General features: G+C 42.9%; 1 protein-coding gene across 9 annotated transcripts; it reads left to right on the top strand.

Moving 5' to 3' along the window:
- Positions 1-496: 496 nt before the first annotated feature.
- On the top strand, positions 497-17,298 carry LOC127594730 (forkhead box protein P1-B-like). Of its 9 annotated transcripts, none has more exons than XM_052056535.1 (16): positions 497-632; positions 3,529-3,669; positions 10,074-10,214; positions 10,458-10,547; positions 13,668-13,779; positions 13,870-13,978; positions 14,103-14,210; positions 14,450-14,537; positions 14,739-14,816; positions 14,943-15,102; positions 15,548-15,624; positions 15,700-15,801; positions 15,864-15,991; positions 16,164-16,209; positions 16,319-16,482; positions 16,569-17,298. In XM_052056535.1, the coding sequence occupies exons 2-16, from the start codon at positions 3,544-3,546 to the stop codon at positions 16,723-16,725; spliced, it is 1,686 nt and encodes a 561-aa protein (XP_051912495.1). In that variant the 5' UTR covers positions 497-632; positions 3,529-3,543; the 3' UTR covers positions 16,726-17,298. The 9 variants fall into 9 exon arrangements, with proteins under 9 accessions (XP_051912495.1, XP_051912517.1, XP_051912489.1 ...); XM_052056557.1 differs by having other exon boundaries at positions 14,910-15,102; XM_052056529.1 differs by having other exon boundaries at positions 14,910-15,102; positions 16,566-17,298.
- Positions 17,299-17,392: the final 94 nt, after the last annotated feature.

Below are 17,392 nucleotides of genomic sequence, written 5' to 3'. Positions count from 1 at the left end.
AGACAGTGAAACTGAGTAAATGTTTAATCATCACATCGTATTATTACTTGTACACAAAAAATGATTGTGCACGAGTTTTGAAATCAGTCAAGGATTTGTTCAGTTATTGCTCATGTGAGTGTAAACAGAAGTTATTGCAGAATGTCACCGTTATTACATATGACAATTTGAGATTTCGCTACAGATTTAAGCAAGGATCATGGAAATCGACACGTGATTTGCTCTCGTGGGCCACATAAAATGACTTGGCGGGCCGGATCTGGACCCCGGGCCTTGACTTTGACATCTGTGCTCTAACCGATTCAATCAAAACTGAACAACTCAGTCCTCAATGTTTCAAACTTAGAGGATGTATTCGTTGCTTGATTTTTTTTTTGACTGACACAATAATCATCACGTACAACGAAACAAATGAATACAAATCTACAGGGTCGAAATGACCCGTGAGATTTTTTTTTCCAAGGCGAGCTGATGGCCCCGCGTGTGGACATGACGTCACCATTGTTTACTTTTAACGAAGCCACGCCTTCTGTTAGCAACTTGTGGCTAGCCCCGCCGCCAACGAAGCCACTCCGAGGTTCATTCTCCCGACACCACACCGAGTTCAACTTTGTTTACGCATACACAACCTGGTGAGTAAAAGTTAACGGAGTCGCACGCCGATAAACCTGTCTACGACTGTTGATCTGAGAACGTCATATTTATTGCCATATCACCGTTGCCAAAACGAGGAGAGAGATGATTCCTTTCGGTTAGCGGCTAGCTTTTGTTGCACATCGCTACGAACCTCGCGGTTGGTTTGAAAACACGTCCATTTTTTTATTCCGGAGGAGAGGAGAGAAGATATAACCTATGAATAACACGCGCCCATTCGCATATCGATCATGCTAACTTGCAGTTCCTCGTTCCCCGTGTAACCAATAGCGTAATGTTCGGGTCCTCACTGGGAATCTCATACTGCAATGGCTGCTATCGGCGGATGTCGAGTCCATTCATTTTGTACCCAACATATCGCACAACTATTAATAATGAGCAACACCCATTTGACATCTGCTCAGGCTTATTCAAATTGATAGTATTTGATTGTAGAACACTGCGTGACATGGCACGTCCTCCAAAGTGAAGTAAGATCAGTTTCTAAATAGGCTACTGCCAATGTTTTTCTTCGATACACATTTGTGCACTAACAAACAACAAGAATGATTCGAACGATTGTATCGACCGACCGTCCAACCAAGATGAAAGCGATGCAGACACGTTGCAGTGCATTACAATGACCTTATGTTCATGAGAAAGTTCCTAACACCACAGAACCTCACACATATTCTTAATCGTGAATCTTTCCTCAAACGGCTTTGCCGCAGTATTATGTTTTTACGATCAAATGTGTTGATGTTAATACATATGTACAGTATAGTTAAATAATCATTCAAAGAAAGTTGTCTTCAGCCATGACAATAGGAAACTCTGCTTTTTTGTCTTTTGTCGTAAGCCTGATTCTGAAAGCATGAGCAAACAGAATGGAAACTTTGCTTGCAAATGCCGGACATGGTTTAGATTGGCTTTCATTCGCAGGAATCACTTGGCTTTTTTAAAACCGTCTTTAAAATACCCCTTTCATTCATTTCATGATGCCATGCTGACATATCTGATGCAGGAAGTACTCATTTCTTATTGTCTCTTAAATGGCTTGAGTAAAATTGAATCTGTATCATGGACGTTAGTCCCAACAATCCTAGTAATTTGGTGTTGATTCAGTTGGGAGCCAAAATGACGAGTATATTTAACCGTTGCTTTGCATGTTTAATTTAAAAGTTTGCAAACCTTGAAACTAATGATGTTCTCCTTCAGGCAATGTGACCTGTTTCATCTGAGCTTTTCCATCTGCTCACATTATCTGTTTGCCTACTTTATTTACTTTTGTTTATGCTGCTTAGCTTTCGACTCAAGCACTCCCAAGCTGTACACATAAAAGCCTTCTTGTGCATTGTACTACCTGACACGGCCGTTTATCGCACCACCTGGTTAATGGTAAATTGTTCCAGAAGGAAGATATGTTTGCACATAAACACAGACCCAGGGCCCCTGTGTTTACAGTAGCCATGGCAGCACTCAGTTATTCAACAAATAGAAGAGCATGTTCCTCTCACAGTTTCAGAAGAGACTGCAGCTTGTACTGTAGCTTGTTTGTTTGTTTGTTTTTTTTACATTGTAACCTGGTTGAAATGTAACAACACTGATAACTTCACCTAACAGTGACTAAAACTGTTGTTTTCCTATTCAAGTTCTTTTGGGGAGTTTTTTTTTTTTGGGCGAGTTGCTCCTAATAGCAAAGTAGCTACTTTGCTGGATGTATTTGTGTATCCGGGCCTTAAAATCAACCAATCATTCTTCAGACCCTCCACGGAATTGTGCCTTTTACGTTTCAAAACCAAAATGCAACAGTTGAGGTAGTCACATTTGCACAAATCTCCGAGCAAACTTTTATTTCTTGGGGGAGCGAGGGGGGGAGTCTTGTCTTAGGCAAACACTTTTTCTGAGTGCCATGGAACTCCTTAGACAAGATTCATCCATGCATTTTCTAATTTGCTCATTCTCACGAGGGTCGCAGTTGTGCTGGAGCCTGTCCCAGCCGTCTTCGGGCAGTAGGCGGGGGACACCCTGAACCGGTTGCCAGCCAATCGCAGGGCACACAGAGACGAACAACAGGCACACTTAATGACGATTTAGAGTGTTCCATTAACCTGCCATGCATGTTTTAGGAATATTGGAGGCCACTGAAGTACTTGGAGAAAACCCACGCAGGCACAGGGAGAACATGCAAATTCCACACAAGTAGGGTGGAATCGAACCCATGACCTCTGCAGTGTGAGGCAGACGTGCGAACCAGTCAATTTTGACAACATAACATCCTTCCCAGACTTGATGCCTCTCAGCAAGCCTTTTTTGTCTGGCTTGTTTGCTTCATAATTTTTCGATGCTCTGCTCGGGTGTGATATTGTCTGAAAGGCCAGCTCAAGTGTCAAGATGTTTTAAGTGAGGAAAAGAGAGTGAGGATCAAACGTTGTCTGTGGCTCTGCCTCGTTAAGAATTCCACCTGCGTGACACGGGAAAACAATTTAAGAGCCACCTCCAAAATATTGGAATGGTGCAAAGTGAAACTCGTGACAAATTAAAGAATCTGTTGGCACAAATTATTTACTGTGAAGCCCAAACGCCCGACAACAGCTTGCTGTTGTCAACTTAGTTATCCATCGAGCCTTTGGTGTGGCCAATTGGTACACTCTAAAATACTTGGTCAAAGTACATAATATTCCGATTATGAAGTCAATCCCTCCCCCACCCCATGCTCAGGATACAGTCAAGATATTCCTGGCATGGGTATAAATGGTAAATGGAATTTGTTTATCGTGGTCCATGGCTTGACTTTAAATAACTTCGCCCATTGAGATTTGTGTTTTCCATTTTCCATGATGCCACACTTTTTCATGCAACTGTTTCCATTTACACCATTTGTTTGTTTCTCAGGTCAGTGGAGTCCAGATGCACGAGTCTGGGTCAGAACCAACTAGCCACGCCATTCCAGCTGTTAGGACACAGAACGGAAAAAATGCTGAGAATGACACTCGACTAAGGAGCGGCCATACTCCTCCTCCAGAGTCACCCAGAGTCAGTTTATTCCCGTTGGCTTCCCTTTATTACACAAACACTAATTGTGCCGATGCTCATTGTGGCAACGTTACCTCAGTTTTGGAGCCCTGCTAGCATCTTGGGAGCACTTTTCTGAAACAAATGTGTTGCACACACTGAAGCTTGCAGCGCGACATTAGCGTGTGAATTGTGGCCTCTGGTCTGCAGGTGTTGTGATTTCCCTGCTTGGATGGATGGGTGGATGGATGAGTTTTTAATTTAGCAGCAATAGTCATACATATTCATATTAAAGAACCTGCACACAAAGTAAAAGCAAATACAAAAGTGCACCCTCAAGGATGAATTAGAAGAACATTTTCATCTGTCCTCATCAAGAAGAACAATTCATAGAATTAGGATGTTGCATGTTTGTATGGGGTGCTAAATAGAGCCTAATTATGCCACAGTCATATGTGCTAGGTTGGAAAGTTTAATATTATTGACGGCGAGCTACTAAATACTACAATATCACTAACTGTACTACACCCACTACATACATTGGATGAAACTGTTGGCAAAATATGGTGGCTTGATTTTGTACATTGAAACTCAAATTTCAACGTTATGTACAGATTGAGCAGTATTACAATGAATAATACCATAAGCCTTGTGTAGTCTACATGCGAGTATACATATTTAAGTGTACATCACGTTGCCAACATTTTTGCACAGTGTCCAGAAGTATTTTCACCCCACACAATGGGGAGATGTGTAAGTTAATAGTGAACGGTATCGAAGATGGATGGATGGATAGATCGAGACTGTATGTAAATACACTGCAGGTATTTTAATATCCTGCAGAAAGTGAAAAAATGTGAGTTTTTTGTTCTGGAAGTGAATGTACTGCATAGTCTGGAACCCCTTGCTCTATTTATTGTTGAAAGTTAGCACATTGATGGGTGCAGGGATTTAAGGAAGGGAGGGTGTTGAGAGGGGGATTTTCTTGTTGCTCTTATTCCCCCCCACACATCTCTGACGGGAATAGGTCTCAGACAGCAAATTATGTTGCTCTTTGTTCATGTCTATGCTGCCAGGTGAATTTTGGAAAGGGGGGTCACTTTTCCTCTGTTTAATTATAATCCTATTTTCAATCGATATTTACACGTTTGTCCCCACTTGTGCGTCTGCGAGGGAAAGTCACATGTCGGTGATTGTGTAATAAAATATCGTGCATGTTTTTACAGATGTTTGTACTTTGCAGGATACACATCAGTGTTGGGTTTTAGTGCTTTTTTTGGTGTGTGTTTTTGGCTGTCAGTCATCTCAGAGTTCACAAGACCAGTCTTGCAGGAACGGATTTGTGTTTACACTCGGCTGCTCACTGGTATGACTCTCAACAATAACAACAACACAAGATGTTTGGACTTGCTGGCTGCCATGGTAACAGGGATTAGGCAAAGGCTGTTGTTGTGTTGATGGTGTCCACAGAAAAACAGAGGGGCCAAACAGCTCTGTCTGTCTGTCTGTTGGGGTGGACCTATTTTTTCATGGCTTTTGTGGCCACCTCGACTACATTGAATCTCATAAGAAAGGCCAAACAAGGAGGCCGTCGACTGTTATTGTTAGCCCACAGCCTCTGTGAAATTCTCCGTCAGTTTGTTTACCCGACTCTAAACAGACTGCCTCAGAGAGAGAGATGTTTGTTTGTGGTTCAGACCTTAATTAAAATATGAATCCTGCATTCTGTTTTTGTAAACTGGCTCTGCCTGCTTTTTATTCATTATTTAGTCTCTGTGCAATTTTGATGACTTTGTTTATGTTTACTGCAAACATTGCCAGAGCAGTGAGGCTCGACAGGGAGTGGGGTGGGGGTTGGTGAATTGCTGCCTGCTCAGTAGATGATGTTGTTTCTGTGCCACTCGTTGTTGTTGTTTTGATGGCGGTTTAATTCCCTTGGGCAATCTGTTGTTGTTGTTGTTTGGTTAATTTAGGAGCTCAATCGTCTTGACAGAACTTTGTACACTAGACGGTGAGTTGGAGAAATAATCAAGTGCATATTGTACTTTTTATGCAGGGAATTGTCTTTGATAGTATGGCGTTACTTGTGTGCGCATGCCTCATGCACTCTGTATCACTCCTACATGTTTGTCAGACTCTCGGTCCACATGTCAGTCTCGCCCTTAACCGTGACTTCATTTTATGTGCTCCGCAATATGATTCTTTCAAAATGCGTTCTATGCTGCTTTACCATTTGAAGTTGGTTCTAAACATGTCCCTCACTGATTTTCTACATTTTGTGATTTTTACAATCCTAGACGTACTGGGTACATGACACTGTTAGAAAATGGGGAAAAGGCCTCAAATGTCAAAATATAAGGTATCGATGTATGTGAAGGTAAATACATGTTTGTTCTGAAAGGGCTTTAAATGGTTTGGCCTTGCGGCTATTAAACACAGTCGATGTTTAGCTTATACAATTCCACACACAAGCACAGCGCCGAGAAAAGACTGCTGTCAATGTGCGTTTATTATCGGCGAAAGACCCCGTCGAAGCTCAAGTCAAATCAATGAACATGCATGTTAAGCATACACAGAAAAAAACCTAGTCATCATGTCTTGAAGTAGGCATTCTGTCATTGTTTTTGTGTACAGCAACATTTGTACAATTGTAACATCATTGTATCGCTGTCACATACACATTAGCACTGACATTTGTGCTAATATTTAAGATGTTCAGGCTGAACTATTAAAATATGTTCATTCATTCATTCATCTTCCGAGCCGCTTGATCCTCACTAGGGTCGCGGGGGGTGCTGGAGCCTATCCCAGCTGTCTCCGGGCAGTAGGCGGGGGACACCCTGAATCGGTTGCCAGCCGATCGCAGGGCACACAGAAACGAACAACCATTCGCACTCACACTCACACCTAGGGACAATTTAGAGTGTTCAATCAGCCTGCCATGCATATTTTTGGAATGTGGGAGGAAACCGGAGCACCCGGAGAAAACCCACGCAGGCCCGGGGAGAACATGCAAACTCCACACAGGGAGGCCGGAGCTGGAATCGAACCCGGTACCTCTGCACTGTGAAGCCGACGTGCTAACCACTGGACTACCGGGCCGCCCGTATTAAAATATGTGATTTTTCTTTTTTAATACCCAAGGCAGCCTATATTTTCTTTTGGAAGCTGTATTTCAACGGATATTTACTTCATATCCCTCCATTCTTCTGACTTTAGTCATGTTTCCTAGTATACATTTTATTTTTTGTTCCCTATCATGTTTTTAAAGCGTATTCAGGCACGTGTGACTCCTCACCACCCAACCAACAAGGGCATTCTTATCAAGGACATTTGTAATATGTTTACTCAACCGTTTCATCTTGTTTTTCTCTCTGTCAGTGTTTTCATCACCGTGAGTGACACCACACCCGTTTTCCTTTGTGCTTTGTGTGTGAGTCTGTTTAAGAGTTCAGAAAAACACCCATTGGCCCACAGTGCAAACTTCCATTTCCTCTCTAAGTCCCAACTTTTGTTGCAAAGTCTTTATGTATGAAAGGCTGAATCACAGCATATAGTGCCCGATTTAATAAAATCCAATGCACTGGGTGCAACGTTGTGTGCTGTGTTTACTCAAACTAATTGTTCTTGCTGTTGCTGGGCATCTTGTGCGTGGTCTACAAAGATTGTGATTTTTCACCGAGATCCCAAATAGTAGGTGCGAAATAGCATGTTCCCTCAGACTGAACGATGGTATATGCTGGTGGCAACAGTAAAAGGGGTGATGACCGCTGAATTTAAGAGTGTTTGCTCTTTAAGTTGGCTATGATGGTTTTCGACATGGAAAATCTCATACCCTAGCTGGGCAAGATGACGGTATGTACCGTGATGACCATAGAAATGAGTCTATCGTGTCATTTTTCTACTATTGTGCCGATTGTCATTTGGCTTCTGCATGTTTCAAGATTGTCAGAAAAGCTGCATTTCACGGACAAATGCTTTTACTGCCCAATCATATGCCACACAGCTGGCACCGGATGGGCAGACGGACCAAGAAGAGGAAGTGAGTCATGTATCCTACATTACTGATGTTCGGTGCAAAATTAAATCTAAGACTCAATGAAAATTATTAAACAATGAGCTAGTGAACGCAAATAATGAATACAGACGCTCCCGAGCTTACGAACGAGATGCGTTCCGAACGATCGTTCGTAAGGTGAATTCGTTCGTAAGTGCTATATTTTGTATGGAATGTATCTTTAAGGCTTATATAAGTATATTTAAGGTTTATATAAATATGTTTAATGTTTCTACAAGTATGTTTAAGGCTTGTATGAGTAACCTGTTTTGGTTTGTGCTGAAAAATAACGAGAGATATTTAACAACTGGGCAGAGGAAGCCGGATTCGGGGTGGATGCTGGGCGAGCTCTCGCAGCGCCTCACGTCGGTATTAGCGGCGGAAAGAAGCACAACAGTACTTGTACTCGGAAAAAGGCGCGCAGTACAAAATCTAACTTTTTCTTTTTCGGCATACCCGTAAAAATGTTCGTATGTACCGTTGTTCGTAAGTCGGTGAGCGTCTCCTGCTTTGGGAAAGAATAAACTAACAACAAACTCTTAATTTTTATCAATGAACATTTTAAAAAAACTAGGTTGGGTACACCTTCAAACCACAAAAGCAAAGCAGTTTGCATTTTGAGCCTCGTTAGAAAGAATAACAAAACGAATAATCAAGGATTTGCATATTTTTCCTTTCATTAAATAGTGACTTTGAACACTCTAAATTGTCCCTAGGTGTGAGTGTGAGCGTGGATGGTTGTTCGTCTCTGTGTGCCCTGTGATTGGCTGGCAACCGATTCAGGGTGTCCCCCGCCTACTGCCCGGAGACAGCTGGGATAGGCTCCAGCACCCCCTGCGACCCTAGTGAGGATCAAGCGGTTCGGAAGATGAATGAATTAAATAGTGACTGTCCCAAAAAGGCTTGTGGGGCTGCCTATGTCACCTGCAGGTCAAGGCGAGGTAACGCTACAGCAAGCTAGCGGTAGCAAGGTTAGCAACGAGCTTCAACTACTGCCTGCTAAACATCACTGCCAACATCAACTCGCCTCTAAAAAAACTTTTTGCAGTTATCACACTCACAAAGAGATCACGAGGATTAATTATCAGAGGCAAGGACAAAGGAGCCATGCTACTTGCTAAACCAACAAAATGTTATCGATCGCGAAATACCGAAATTAAATGCTTGGTTGGCGGACTACACTTCACTGAGGTCTCGCAAGAAAGCCGATCATAGTCATCCTTGAATAGCAAAATTGCGGGCTATATTTGATAGGTGTCTGGAAAGAAAATGAATCTAAAATAATCTCCAGACACACAGCTAAACAGCAAATGTTTCAGCGTCTTGTATGTCAGCCAGGAGGAGTGATCTAAAAGATTAGAAGTATATTAGTATTGAGGACAAGCGATTCAAAAATTGGATGCAGGAGTCAAAAAGTACAACTGTTGATGAAGCAAATTAGAAGCTTCATTTTCCCATTACTAGTGTATTATATAATATTTTATAGAATAACTGAAAATATATTGTGGTATATCGTTATCGTAATATAAATTGTTGTAAATCAGGATAGATATTTCCATTTGTAAAGGTAATAAACATCTCATATATGTCCACCCATTATCCAAACTGCTTTATCCCGCTTTATTGTCACTAGTGTCATGGGCGTGCTGGAGCCTATCCCAGCTGTCTTCGGGCAGTCGGCAGGGTACAGCCTAAACTGATTGCCAGCCGATCACAAAGACAAACAACCATTCACACTCAGTCACACCTAGGGACAATTAAAAGTCTTCAATTAGCCTCCCATGCATGTTCTTGGAATGTGCGAGGAAACTGGAGTACCCGGAGAAAACCCGTGCAGGCCTATCAATCACTTTACTAGAGATTGATCTTGTTCTCATGAGTCTTCAGTCACTTTGTTCTAAAAGATTTGTGGATCATTGCTGTAAAAGCCGATTTGGCCTTCTGATTCTTTTTGCTGAGTGGTTTGCATCTTGTGGTCTGGCTTGTGTATTTCTTCTCTTGAAGTATTCTTGTGACACCTTCAGCCTTGCCCTGTGGAGTTTGTCAGTGATATCACCGAGTCTTGTCTTTAGGCGTTTTTCTCTTTTCACCCACTTTTTGTGTTGCTCATTTCATTCATGCACTTTATATTTGCCCACAAACATAATGACCATATGCCGTGAGTAAAGGTCCATAAAATACCCCACGGTTGTTGTTGTTGCATTTTATTAATCAATTCGCCCCAATCAAGCCCAACGTGTCATCGCTTCTCCCGCAAAATCTGGTAATAAAGCAAAAATTCTCTCTTCAATGGTCACTGTGTAAGGGGCTGCTGGCTGACTGCATATCAAGCCCAACTTGTTCCAACACAATGTTTTGGCTGTCACAGGTTCCAGCATCATCATCCATGATGACCCCTCCGGCTGAGGCTCCGCAGCAGCTACAGCAGCAGGCGGCGCAGCAACAGGTCCTCAGCCCTCAGCAGATCCAAGCCCTGTTCCAGCAGCAGAAGGCCCTCATGTTGCACCAGGTACTGGGCCAGGAGGGCCTTTGTCTGTCTTCAGTGGGCAAGGCAAGGCAGCTTTATTGATATCTCACATTTTTCATACACAAGGCAATTCAATATGCTTCACACAAGTAAAGACACGTCAACTACAAGCATTTACAAACACAACAGTTCACAGCATTCAGACACAAAGCCGAGAAAACAAAAGTAAGGGCCCAAGCACTCTGTTTGAACAGTTTCACTCTTGTTGTATCAACTTGTCTGCAGCAACAAATTCAAGAGGTCTTCAAGAATCAGCAAGAGCAGCTAAATATGCAGCTGCTCCAACAGAAGAATGCTGGGATAGTTAGCCAGGAGGTAAGTTCACATACAGTATTTGCCTCCGTTACCTTCACACTGACGTACAGTACGTCTGTGAATGCACCGACAGATGGCCGATGTGACAAACATACATGATGGGAGGAACACGTAATCAGAATTATGTGCACCTCTGCCTTTTTTCAGCCGCCCTCAATTTTACTGAGCAGAAGTAAGTAGGTGATGTATCAGTATCACTGCACTCAAACATTGAGAGTGGCATAGTGTGGGGTTGTGGCGGTCACCGTTACTGGTCTCGTCCAAAAAAAGTCCATACGTCGGAATACTTTAAACCAGGAATTTGTCGCCGGTAGTTGGTGTCAATCTTATTACAACAGCATCAAACATAACACACATATGGACAAAGCACACACAGTTAGTCGTATGTCCTGTATATTATGTGTTGCTAAAGTGCTTCCATGCCATAATGAATCCAACGAGTAAATCTTCAAAGTACAAGTTGAACCGTTGTGTTAAACATATACAGTAAATAAAAACTGAATACAATGATTTGCAAACCTTGTTCAACATACATACATTTAATTGAATACACTACGTCAACATCATATTTCATGTACAGACCAATAAACCTTATTGTTTTTAGCAAATAATCATTAGCTTAGAATTTTATGGCCGCAGCACATTCCCAAAAACCTGGAACAGGTGGCAAAAAAAAGACTGAGATGGTTGAGGAATGCTCATTCAACACCTGTTTGGAAAATCCCACAGGTGAACAGGCTAATACAATACAATACATGCTGATTTTCACAACAGCGACAGCTGTAACAAAGCGCTTAACAAAACGGTTAACATAAAGTAAAATAATAAACACAACACATAACATAAAACACGGACAGTCGTGCAGTCCTAACCACTTTTCCGTCACATGCTTTGTTGTTTGAAGCAATTTGAGATGAAAGAGGAGAGAATCAAAGCTAACTGGCAATGGGGAGGACACAAGGAATGAAGATAAACAGTAATCCAACTCTTTGCCTTAATTCCTTGTATTACTATTTATCTTCGCTCTCTGTATTATCATCTTCACCCCTTTAGCAGTTCATAACAAAAAGCTTTACGCTTTTGCGTTTTGTCGTATTTTCTTAATGTTTATATTTGTATACTTTATTTGTAAAATGTTCTCTTTGGACCGGGAGGAAGGCTGAGTCCGAGCATCTGGGAATGGATAACAGTACCCAATTGTTCCAATGTTTGCTACTTTTATTTAAAAATAAATTAATAAAAACATGTATGTGTTTTTATTTTTATTTATTTAGAGGCGATTGCTCCAAGACTGCAAGGGAAGCTCAGCTTCCCCTAAAATGTTAAAAAATAAGTACACAATGAATGGAAAATTTCCATTTCAAAAACGCCCTGATGGCACGATTGATAAAGGTAGAGTGCCTAATTTGTAAGAAGTAGTTTGCTTACCACCGAAGCAGCTTAAGTTTAGCCTACCACATCAATGCAAAGCACCCAGTCGCAAGTGCAGCCACAGCTAATGTGAGCACTGAAAGCATTAGCAATAGAGTGAGCCATAACAAAGGTCTTCGGCAAACTAAACTCCAGGCGACCACCCAGCGCACGTGGCATGAAGTCAGCATAGCTTTTGTGTCCTCTGTAGCCTACTAGAAGTGATGGGTGTCTATTTCAGTACTTTATTTTGTAATGATGAACAATGCTAATTTACAGAACTATGATTTAAGAAAAGATAAGAAAACTTTTATTAGTCTCGCAATGGAGAAATTCACAATTCACAGTAGCAAAGTTATAAAAGGAAGAAGTAGAACAACAAAATATAGGAGCTGCTGGAAAGGCAGCCACTCTCCCACGATGGATGGATAATTGAAGATTATGTTCATAATTTCTCACAATAACGAGGAAACAGATACTGTTCGTATCAATATGAAGCAATATTTTTTTCCTCCCTCTATGCATGTGAAAACTCTTGTGCCCACCATGGCTTGTGCTACGAGATGTGACGTCAAAAACGTGACGGGGGAGGGGAGATATATATATATATATATATATATATATATATATATATATATATATATATATAACTCGGTGCATACACAAGGCAACCCGCATTATTAGGCCCCCCACCTCCATTTTGGAGAAAATACATTTGTACAGAAAAGACATTTGTGTGCGTCTGTGGCTCGTGAAAATACAGTGTGTGTGTGTGCGTGCGTGTGTGTGTGTATATGAAATGCAGGAAAAGTTTAGTTTGTTTCTCAATGTGTGGTTTATATGCAGACAATTAAGGGAGTGATTCTGCCCACATTACTTGAGCCTTTGGGAGTGCTCTAAAACCAAAGTGAAATAAATCACATAATGGTTGTCGCTAAACTTCAGCAAGTCCAGCATCTCTTTCCATCAATGCCGTCACCACTAACTAAATCTCTGCCGTCTTTGTGCCTATTTTGCTAACATCCCAAATAGCTGCTGTTGATTTGCGTCTTCACCCCAACGCATTTCAGTCGCAGGTCGGGTTGTTCCCTCAGACGGCCATTATGACTGTGAAACCATCATATAATGATATGCATGATCGACTACTCATATAATGGCAGATTTACACAACAAATCAGAGGTCAGGAAAAATCTTTGGTCACAAATTGTACCAAAAAATGCATTCGATATCTCAACATGATTCAAAGTGAAAACCATTTGTAATTTTGCTTCCAATTTTGATCACTACACCTGGTGAGCTTTGGCGGCCCATATTTGGTCCTGAGACCTTGAGTTTGACACCTTATACAGTAGATCTTATAGCTCAACTTGCGTCTTTTGAATGAAAAAACAACGTCCCATTTCAGAAAGGTTTTCATTGCACCCCTAGCAATATGGCATGACTCCTTTTCTTGGTTGGCTTCATGGCTTCATCAGCCCTTAGATCACTCCAAAATTGCATCACGGGACCCGTTTGACCCCGCCTTTCCGACACCTGCAAAATCAGCCTTGTGAACTAACCAGGATTTCAATTGATTCAAGCCCATTTTTTCCCTTCCCCCCCATTCGACAGACGCAATCTTGGGTGCGCCCGGTTAGTCGATCAACTTCCATATGTGTTTGCCCATTCGAGTTTGTGGCCTTGAATGAATCAGGCCGTTTGTGTCCTAGCTTACCGCACAACAGATCGCCATCCAGCAACAGCTTCTTCAGGTGCAGCAGCAGCATCTGCTCAACCTGCAGCGACAAGGCCTTCTCTCCGTGCTCCCCACCAGTGTTGCCGGTACGCCCCACCCTCCCTTTTGTGTTGGATTTGCCACGAGGTAAAGGTCACACAGACAGACTCTTAACTAAGTGTCGGGTTATCTTATAGGCTGTGAAAATGACGCTGGTGCGTTATCTGCGGGCGGGGACTCCAGAGAGTCGACCAATCACCAATCTGCGACCAACGGCCATCCCGCTCTCCTGAAAAGGAAGGAAAGGTGCTTTCCTGTGCACACTGAACCCTTTTATACATCCTGTTCAACTGTGGCGCCTGTTCTTTCTTATGCTTACACGTCCGGAGATGCATCTCTGACGCCAGTCGTATGTTGTGACTCGTTTCAGCAGCTCGCTGGATGAAAACGCGCCAGGTAGTCATGCTCTGTACGGGAATGGCATGTGCAAATGGCCCGGCTGTGAGACAGTCTTTGGAGACTTTCAGGCGTTTTTTAAGTGAGTAGCGGCTCTTTGGACCCTCTAAAAAGACACACCCGTGATACTTTTTTTTCTCCTGCATTTTGGATCTCAAAGAGAAGCAGGTCAAAGATTTCCTTCAATACATTTGTTTTTGTCGTGGTGGCATACTCTCTGCTTTTACTTTGCGTATGCATGCGTGTACGTGTGTATCTTTGACACATTTGTTTCCATGTTTGCCGCTCATAAAAATGCTTCCAATGGTGTTTTTTCTGCAGGCATTTGAACAGTGACCACACACTTGACGACAAGAGCACTGCGCAGTGTCGCGTGCAGATGCAAGTGGTTCAACAGCTGGAATTACAGGTTGGTTTTTACCAATCTAGATTTATTTATTTTATTTTTTTTGCACATTGGCGTTATTTACAATAGCTGCCAGCTGCAGTGCCATGTTGTTTTCACACCACGTCTGGAACCAGAAGTGGTGCCAGAAAATTTGCGTGTGCCAGAGAGTTTTTGTCATGTATCGCAGACGGCAAACTTAGCACCTCTCGTTTCCCATCTCAGCTCAAGAAAGACAAAGAGCGACTTCAAGCAATGATGGCTCATCTGAAGTCGTCTGAGCCCAAAGCTGCAGCTCAGCCCGTACGTTTCTGTCACTTAACGCTTTGGTTCAACAGACACAGTTGCAATCTTTTTTTTGTGTTTGTTTTCTCTCAATTTGCTTTTCCTCCGCAGGCGAACCTTGTGCCTAACATGTCCTTCTCCCAGGCAACGCCGCCCAAAGGTCCGCATATGAGCTTGTCCCAGAGCGCCACGGCGCCGTCCACGCCCTTGATGCCCCTGTCCGAATCACCCTCGGTCCTCACTCCCAACGCCGGCTTCAACGGAACCCCTGTACGCAGGCGATACAGCCGCTCTGTCAGCCAAGGTGAACGGCAAGCATGCACTCAGCAGGTGGACACGTGAGCTTCAATCCACCTGAATTTGTGTGTAGCTCATCTTTGCTCCCGACGTGCAAACGAAACGCTGTTGTATGAGCAGAAAGGTCCTGGGACCTGGCGTCCACATCCCTGGACATGACGTCTTTGGTTTTCAAGACTATAATGTTAAATTTTGGACCATAAGGGCCTGCCGTCCACTTACGAGGACGTTGCATCAAGTAAAAAGATAATTCTTTGTTTTTACACTCATCAGGTTCCAATTAGCCTAAATATCAAAGAGAAGATAAAAATCTAATGAAAATGCATGCCTTGCAAGAGTTCGTTGGGGTCTTAGGAGGATTATTTTTTAAAAAAAGGCATTTTGAACCCACATTCAATCTGAAAAGCATATTCACTGGAAATGTTTGTGTAAGATTGTTATCTTTTCAACAGATATTGTTGATAATAAAGAGTTCTACCTAAGCACAGAAGTGAGACCGCCGTTCACGTACGCATCGCTCATACGACAGGTAACGGTGGCGTTGTATGGAAATGCAAAAGTGGATGTCTGCAAGAATTTGCAATTTTCTCTTCATCTCCATCAGGCAATCTACGAGTCACCGCGCAATCAATTGACTTTGAATGAAATCTACAACTGGTTCACAAGAAACTTTGCCTATTTCCGACGCAATGCGGCCACATGGAAGGTACGGATGTCAATTTGTGCCCGTCGTCTGCATCTTCTAACGTCTTTTCTGGGAATGGCCAGAATGCTGTCAGACACAACCTGAGCCTCCATAAGTGCTTTGTACGCCTGGAGAATGTGAAGGGAGCCGTGTGGACGGTCGACGAGATCGAGTTCCACAGACGGAGGCCCCAGAAGGCAGCCGGTAATGGGTGAGTTGGCTAATGCCTTGTTGACGCCACATCATCTCAGACCCGATGTTCCACCCCAATGTTTTTGGGAGCTTTGGAGTCTGAGACGCCACCAGTCATTTCCTGCAAGCCCTGACTCATTTTTTGTTTTTTTTTTCTCTCTCTCTCTCTCCATCTCTCTTTGCAATTACAGATCCCTCCTGAAAAACCGGCAGAACTTAGCTGGGTCTGCTTCCCAGGTAGGCTCCTGTTGTCTGAACGGCTTTTCCCGCGTTTGATTCCGCGGCAATTGGGAGAATCGATGCTTTCAATCCTCACGGGGACATCATTTAGTGTTTTCGTTTGCAGATTGGAAGTTTAGACTGCACCGCCTTCTACAACCCGTGTGCGATGGGCAGCATCCCATTGCATTCCCTGCCCCACATCCTCCAGGAGCAGATGAACGGCGCCCTTGCCAATGGGTCCGGCTACCAAAGCGACAGCAGCGCAACGCAATCGCCCCCGCAAGCTTTGTACGCACCAACGCGAATTATGAGATGCTAGACGATGAACCGCCTTTCACACCCCACACCGTGTCCTTCTGCTTTTGTTTAAGCAGCATCAAAGAGGAGCAAGAGGACGAAGAAATTGGTGAAAATTACCCTTACGAATCTCCCGGGAGCGCAGATGAGCACGGCCACAGCCCGGAGACGAACCGCCACAACGACAGCGGCAGCCCGGAGAGGCTTCGTCTCGACCGCGTGCCTTCTCTCTGACCACGAGGTCCAAGATCTCCGGGCGCATATTCCAAAAGAGTTCAAAAGCCTACTGCTTCATTTGTATAACCAAACATATTCTTGTCGTTCTTTTTATTATTTATCAGTATTTTGTTTTTTGTTATTTTAATCTCGTTTTTAATTCTGTACAGTCAAGTGAGATCACACACGTGAAACTGTCTTTTCATGGTTGATATTTTTTAAAACACGAGCATGAGGAGCGGAGAAGCCAAAGCAAAGGGAACACTGATAGGGAGCACTTCACAATTGAAAGAAAGAAAAAAAACCCCACAAAAACATGAGTTGATTTTTATTGTAGTCATATTATATATGCATTTGTAGAGAGATGATTCCTGATATGTTCACTGCCTCCGTGATCGCATATATTTGTATGTAATGATATCAGCAGGTGATTCAAAAAGAGAATGTCTTTATACGTGTTGGTATTTTTCACCCCCACCACAAACATTGCTGAATTTTCTCAAGTTGAGCATGTCAGAGTAGATTCTATAGATATACCTTTAACTGTAGACCAACTCGATGAAGAATAAATTCATCATGATAACTGTCAAAGCTGAGTCTTCGGTGTGTGTGTGTGTGTGTGTGTGTGTGTGTGTGTGTGTGTGTGTGTGTGTGTGTGTGTGTGTGTGTGTGTGTGTGTGTGTGT

This window comes from Hippocampus zosterae, chromosome 2 (assembly GCF_025434085.1).
Source record: "Hippocampus zosterae strain Florida chromosome 2, ASM2543408v3, whole genome shotgun sequence".
In the NCBI taxonomy this organism is placed as follows: domain Eukaryota; kingdom Metazoa; phylum Chordata; class Actinopteri; order Syngnathiformes; family Syngnathidae; genus Hippocampus; species Hippocampus zosterae.
The sequence above is the reverse complement of the archived record's forward strand: the minus strand, read 5'-3'. Positions and strand labels throughout refer to the sequence as shown.

Excerpts from the sequence above, each read along its gene's own strand:
- LOC127594730 (XM_052056513.1), top strand. The coding sequence starts at position 3,544 with ATGCACGAGTCTGGGTCAGAACCAACTAGCCACGCCATTCCAGCTGTT. Across the intron at positions 15,802-15,863 it reads GCAATGCGGCCACATGGAAG|AATGCTGTCAGACACAACCT; the intron begins GTACGGATGTCA and ends GGGAATGGCCAG. Across the intron at positions 16,483-16,565 it reads CAATCGCCCCCGCAAGCTTT|CAGCATCAAAGAGGAGCAAG; the intron begins GTACGCACCAAC and ends CTTTTGTTTAAG.